Source organism: Quercus robur, chromosome 4 (genome assembly GCF_932294415.1).
Source record: "Quercus robur chromosome 4, dhQueRobu3.1, whole genome shotgun sequence".
NCBI classification, from domain to species: Eukaryota; Viridiplantae; Streptophyta; class Magnoliopsida; order Fagales; family Fagaceae; genus Quercus; species Quercus robur.
Window position 1 is genome coordinate 2,175,394 of NC_065537.1, and position 7,523 is coordinate 2,182,916.

Consider the following 7,523-nt stretch of genomic DNA (forward strand, 5'->3'; position numbering starts at 1 on the left):
TTTTGGATAATAAGTGAATTAAGAAAATGGAGAAAAAAAAAAATGGCAATGCAGTAATTTTCTCACTTGAAAAAAATGCATCCATAATAATAGATCCTAAATTGTTTGAGAAAAAAATGTTGTAAATGTACAGAATCATCAATGATGATTTATTTTCTATAATGGCTAGAGACGTTAATTTTTGTAAAATAATATCCTATCTGTTATATTGTCAACATTAGTCACGTAATCTTCCTCGTTGCCACACTACACTAATTTGGTTAGTATTAAACCCAGAAGCAGAATAAATAATTATTAAAAATAATGTGCAATATAATAAAACTAGTTCATGTAAAACAAGCATAGTGTGAGTTTGGATAGCATTGGCGTTTCAGTGCGTTTGACATTTTTTTGGGTCCCACGACACTGTTTATGGGATCATCAAACTTAATAAAATGCGCATACCCATGCATTTTTAGGTCCTATAGTATTATTCACACCTTTAAAAATTATTTTTCTATAGTATTTTCAGCAATAAATTTTTAATTTTTAATAAATAAGCAATATCTGAACGGAAACATAATTCTCCGGTTGTCATTAGTCTAGGAAAAGCATGTGAAAATGCCAATACCAATAGGCTTGCTTCTTCTTCTTCTTTTTTACGGCCCAAATGCTTCAAACGCGGTTTGTGTCTTTGTGACGACGCGTGACCCATTTATATGGGCCGTTTTGAACCCACACTTTGCTAGCCCAAAAGTTGTATTGTGCCAGGCTCTAAGACCCAAAACAAGAATAGAAATAACAATGTAACTTCTGTAATTAGTTTCACTCTTTCATAATTTAGTTTCCAAACTTTTAAAGCTTTGATTAAAATAAAATTGTTCGTGTTACGTCCAAATTGATAGACTTTGAATTTTTTAGACAAACAGATACCCCATATGGTTTGAGTCAATAACAATTTAGTCTCACAAACATTTTCAATTTGTTACATTTTGATCCCTTAATGTTTGGATTAAAATAAAATCGTTAGTGGTATTTTGTGCGGTTTTGTGCAGGTTTAGTTCGTGTTATGAAGGCGATGAACTTTGTCCATAGATTTCATCTAGTAGGTATAAGAACTTTTTGCAGTGATGGGGAATGTTAGGGCTAAGGGAAGATGGTGGTATTGGTTTTGTGGTGTTGGACACAACGATTCTTGTATTTGAAATTGAAACATGTGTTTTGGGTGCACATGGTTGTTTTAGGGTCAGGTATTCTTTACACTCCACAATATCAGTGAAAAAATAAAAATAAAAAGTAGAAGGGTGATTGTGGTTGGAAGTGGTATGATAGGTAGAGGCACTAGTTTGTGGTTAAATATCAACGGTCATGTTAACGGGTATCCTTAGGGTAATTATTAATAAACCATTTCAGAAAAATTTTGATACAATTTTTATGGGAAATAGAAAAAAATACGAAGATATCAAAACACTAATTTCTTTCTTTTCTTTTTTTTCCATAAAAATTTTCCTAAAATAATTTACTAAAAAATACCTTTAGCCTTAGGGCATCTGTTAACTTTTTCGAAATATTAATATATCATCCATGATAGATGCATAAGATTGTTGGCATCCATTAACTTTTTTCAAATATCAATATATCATAAATGGTGGATGTATAAGATTGTTTGGCTACAGGGTTTTGTTTAGGGTTGTTTGGATATTATTATTATTATTATTATTATTATTATTATTATTATTTTACATTTTAATAGTTAAAAATGTATTAGAAATATTTTACCTTTTTCTTAAAAAAAAAAAAAGGTAATATTCTTTGGAAAAGTAGATCAAATCTTCTTTAGAAAAGGATCGCTATGTACCAACCTTTAACTATATCGTTTGACCTGGGAAAATGTTTACAGAGCAGATAGTCATTTTATTTGACAATTTCAATGAAGTATCAATTAACACTCAGTCAATTCGAGGTAAGAATAGCTTGAAGATTTGCGTGCTCAAAGGGTGGCACCGACGTTAGCCTAAACTTTGTTCAAATACAAGTCAGTCTGTGCAATAATATTCTATTGTGACAGTATTGGGGTGTCAATTTTCTCATACCTTGGAGAAATGAATACGGGCTACTTTTATAAGCCTTCTAGGTGCGTCGGTTCCTCTTTGGTCTCTGCCATTAGCAAGTATATCAACCCTATGAAATGTCATTTCTATAATATTAGGGAAATCAAACCTAGTTTCCTCATATATATGTAAGGAATGTCAATGTAAATTATATATATTTTTCTTTTCTTTCCTAACAAACAATAAGAGTCCCATGAAGTTTGTCTTTTTTTATTTCTTCTAAACCATGGCAAAATCTTTACTCTCCCAAAATCAACACCCACTACACGTGGATTGAATTTTAGACTTCTCTATCTTCAAAGGAGGAAAATGTACCATTAGACAACAAATTCAGTCCTTGATAAGTGTATGTTTCAACATAATCTATTTATCTATCTATATATATATATATATATAGCCAAAATTTAGAAAAAAATCCAACTAGATTTTGACTGGATTCTTGATTTTGGGTCATGTGTCCTATTTAATTTTTAATTTTGTGCCAAGTAAAGTATTGAGAATAAAAATTAAAGAGTCCAAATCTAATTGAATTTCAGTTTGAGTATAATTTTACATCAGGTGTCCATCTAATTTTTTTAATTTTTGTAACAAATGAATTATTTGATACAAAAACCGAAGAGTCTAAATCCAATTAAATTCTAAATTATAAGCTAATACTATATATAATTTGAATATATTTTTTAAAAAAAGTTATAATTTGAATCATATAATTGTGAATGTTTTTAATTGTACTTGTGCATATGCACAAGGTTACACACGAGTAATAAAATGATGTTTAAAACTCTTCTAAGGATAAAAAAATGAAACAAATAGGAAAAGGCTGTGTTTTATTTACTTCTTCCACAATTAAACCCATGTACAACCAATAAGTTCATCCTTCTCCTTTCGTTTTCTTCAAATCTAGATCTACTATAGCAATTAATTAAACTGCACTACTGAGTTTGTTTAGTTTAGGATTTGGTCAAAACTTTCACACGGTAACCATGATTGTCTATAATTTTGTCCATAACTCTGAACATGCACCAATTACGGCAGGTTGCTCGAGAATTGTTCTACCTTTCATTCAACCGGTATCATCTTTCCTCTTTTTCAACTTTCTTTGAGATATATATTATTCTTATGTTTCTATTTGAAATTCTATATTCCACAAATATAATAAGAATTACAAAGAAATCTGTCGTTTTAGTCAAAAAAGAATTACAAAGAAGACTAATATATATATATATATATATATATATTTATGGATTATTCTCAATGACTTTTATAAGTTAAGGATTTGGGCGTGGAAAATGTTGTATTCTACTTAGGAAAATCGAGGATTATCATATTAGAGTAACAATGTATAACGGTGTCATCTTTTTTATTTTATTTTTTAGAGAGTTTCAACCTATAATATCTACTCTTGATGATATCTCTTTATTATCAGAATAAGACATCAAATTGGTTTTTGATGTAGATATGATAGATCTCTCATTTTACTATCAGAGACTTTATCAGTTAAACTATTGAAAATAAAATCATATTTGTTTGATATTACATGCTTCAAAACTTATGAAAGACTAAATTCTACAGCCCATTGAGACTATAGCCCAAGAGATCTCCTATTAACCCAATTACAAATTAGAAAAACAATTCCGAAATAGACATGTTACCATGTTGGGGACACCATTTTTTTTTTCTCATTTATGACATTATATAAGTTGTAATTATTGCAATAACATTGTTTTAGCTATTTACATAACTACATTTTGACACCACTTTTATAAAACTTATCACAATATATATATATATATATATACACACACACGATCTTAACCATTTTTGAAAGAAAAAATCTATGTAGGCATATTGATTTCGACATGTTAAGAAAGTGTTCGACAAGAAATGGTGCATCAAACATCATGTTGATTTGAAAGTTTTGATCTAAATCTTCCTAAATTTGAGGGGGCAAATGTAGTGTAGTAAAATAACACTATATAGTACAAATCATAAAAGTGAGATGGCAATGATTTATGCAAAATAGTTTAGAATCTTAGATTAGGAAACATAAGTTAGTGGTCAAATCATGAGGTTTTGAACGCATGTGACGACATAATCACGTGTGAGATTTAAGAGAGATTATATTTGCATAATATTAATTACAGATTCAATAGTTTTTTGAAGTGAGTTTTGACTTATGGTGTCCATTTTTAATAATGGCTCTTTATTATTAGATCAAGAAACCAATTAATTTTTGGTATAGATGGAAATTAAACTCCAAATCTCTTATTTAATCATTAGTGACTTTATTAATTTAGCTAACTGAAACCCATCAAATTTAATAATTTGTCCACAAAATTAAAATTTAAGGATCATTTCATGGTTATCGAATTGAAAAAAAAAAAAAAAAAAAAAAAAAAAAAAAAAAAGATCATAATTTTATGGTATCTCAAATGTTTTTGGGATTGTAGACACCATAGAGTTATGTTTTAATCTTAAATGACTAGCAAATGTTATAAAATTACTGTTATATGTGGCATGAAGGAATCGATCATTAGATTTGATATAGACATTATTTGACACTATCACAATCAAACGAAAAAAATTAATATATAAATATGAAACAACTATGAAGTTATTGTTTTGACATTAGCTACCAAAGGATGTAACAAAATTACTATCTAAATTCCTATTTTAGTGTTAGCCCAAAAAATAAATAAATAAAAGGATAATAATGAAACATGGTTTTATTTATTTATTTATTTTTTTTAAAGAGAGTTTCAACCTATGTTGGCTGTTCTTGATAATTGTTCATTATTGCCAGACCAAGACACCAATCACTTTTTTGGTGTAGGTGGGAATTGTATCTCAGAGATTTTACCAGTTGAACTAACTAGAATCCACAAGAATGAAACGTGATTTATCATGTACCGTTGTGGAATCTATTATTAGATTTGATGTAGATATTGTCTTATATATTCTAAATCTATCGCAATCAAACATAATATAAAATAAAAAGTACTAAAATACTGTAGAGTTATTACTTTGACCTTACTAGCTAATGTATCTGACATTTAATCGGTTAACAAAATTACTGTATTGTATTTTATTAGTAGATATAATATGCAAGAAAAAAAAAAGTACAAATATTATACAATTTCCCTCAATTAAAAAAAGATAAAGAACTTTCTCAAATAATAATAATAATAAAGAAAAAAGAAAAAAGGTCAGTCATTTTTGTCTGCAGTCCTAGAAGCAACAAAACCATCTTGACCCTTGTCATTGGTTTTTTTTATATAGTATTGATGGTGGGCAAGAGAGCTTTGTACTTGAAGTATGTGAATTCCACACCTTAATTAAGCAAAACCTAGTAATGTACACATGTGATGGCCTACTAGCTAGTACTAGTTCCATGCAAAATCATCCATAGAGCTCAATTCATCATACATTATATCAGACATAAGGCTAGACTCCACAAACCCAAGATCAAAGCTAGAGCCATCAAATGAAGTATCCATGGGCTGATGAATAACCTTATTAGTTACCAGCTCAGAAACCTTATCTTTCTCTTGCTGTGGTTGTGTCAGTGTATATTGCTCTCCTTCCAATCCTGGTGCTTCGAAGGGTTCAAGAGTATTGGCACCCCAAACACAATTCTCATGATTTAAGACCCCAAAACCAGATAGGTTCACGGAAGAGGATGATGAGGAAGAAATATTGGGTGTGCTCTCAACTGATGATACATGAGGGAAACTGGAAAAATCAGCGAAACTCTGATTCCAAACAACATTAGGGTTTTGAAGCAATGGAGGTTGATCAGTTTCAGGTACTGTAATGATAGGTGTTTTCATTTCAAAGGTGGAAGCATCTGTAAACTGAGAATTCAGAGTAAAAACTGAATTGGGTTGCTGATGGTTTGGTGATACATTGCATGCAACCTTTTTAGAGGCTCTCTGATGAGAAGGTATTAGATTGTGAGTGTTTGGGTCCAACCCTTGTGACATAAGCTTTTTCTTGATGCACGAGTTCCAGAAATTCTTCACCTCATTGTCTGTTCTTCCTGGGAGGTGCTTGGCTATCTGAGCCCATCTTTACAGCCAAACAAAACTCTCTTAAAATTTACTCTAAATCAAGAGGAAAAAGAAAAAAGAAAAAGAAAAAATGATGACAGATATTTACACGTTTAGTATAGCTATTTTAAAATCATACTCTTTAAAGTATATTCTTTTGAAACATCACTTTTCTTTTTAAGTACAATTTTTTTAAATGAGGTATTTTAAAAACTTTTTAAGAAAAAAATTGTACCAAACGAGCACTAATTTCTAGTGAAAAAAAAAATGATCCTTACTTGTTGCCCACAATCCTATGAACATCAATAATAATCTGTTCTTCTTCTGAAGTGAAGGTACCTCTCTTAAGATCTGGTCTTAGATAGTTTATCCATCTCAATCTACAACTCTTTCCACACCTTTGCAATCCTGCAGCAATCACAATTCCACTTAGCAACCACTTGGGCATATAAATATATGTATGTAAATCTATGGCCGTATAAATTTAGTTACTTTGTTATAAATGAATCAATTACAGAATACACGTTGTTAATTATGTGTGTTTTGGGAGAGAAAGAGAGAGTTGAAGGAATAATTACCAGCAAATTTTGGGACAGAACTCCAGCTTCCAAGTCCATGGGTGGTGATATATGTGACGAGCTTCTCATCTTCTTCAGGAGACCATAGGCCTCGTTTAACCTTCTGTTTGGTACAGCAGCGATGGCCACCCATCTTTTCGCTTATCATGAGGGCTTCTTCTTCTTCTTCTTCTGCTGAAGAGTTAGGCTTAGTGTTTATCATGAGGCCCTGCCTGCACTGTTTTAAACTGACCAGTTCCACTATTCCCTATGTACTTATCAAACACTAACATGTGTTGTTTACATGTTTTATGTGGAAGCTTCACAACAGAAATGAGAGAGATGAATGAATATTGTAACTGATGACAAGTACAAATATAAACGTTTCTAGTAATATAAGCCAAGTGGCAACATATGTAACAAACAACGAAGAAAAGGTTGCCAAATGTGTTTTCTTAAAAAGAAGCAAAAAAATAAATAAAAGAGGTTATTTCGAAATATGGTTAATGATTTAGTGTTTTTTGTTTTATCAACTTTTTGGACAATTTGGCCAGAGGATTATGAATGAAATACTTTCCAAAGCTCCTCTACAAGGTCTAATAATGGCCCCACTATTTCGGGGAAAAAAAAAATTGATTAAAAAGAGAGAAAAATTCAATCACTATATAAGCAAGAAAATTTTATTTTACTATTAAGATTTTTTTTTTAATTTAATATTTTATAAATATTTTATTATTTAACATTTTAAATGATGTAGTACCGTGATATTCGATACACATTTAAATTATAATATTTACTAATTAGAACCACTAATTAAATTAAACTTA

General features: G+C 30.1%; 1 protein-coding gene across 1 annotated transcript; it reads right to left on the bottom strand.

Annotated features, from left to right (window-relative positions):
• Nucleotides 1-5,232: 5,232 nt before the first annotated feature.
• On the bottom strand, nucleotides 5,233-7,114 carry LOC126720327 (MYB-like transcription factor 4). The gene is made up of 3 exons (XM_050422661.1): nucleotides 6,718-7,114; nucleotides 6,418-6,547; nucleotides 5,233-6,158 (listed from the first exon to the last, which is right to left on the bottom strand). Exons 1-3 carry the CDS (start codon nucleotides 6,917-6,919, stop codon nucleotides 5,474-5,476), a joined length of 1,017 nt encoding a protein of 338 aa, XP_050278618.1. The 5' UTR covers nucleotides 6,920-7,114; the 3' UTR covers nucleotides 5,233-5,473.
• Between the last annotated feature and the right edge of the window lie 409 nt (nucleotides 7,115-7,523).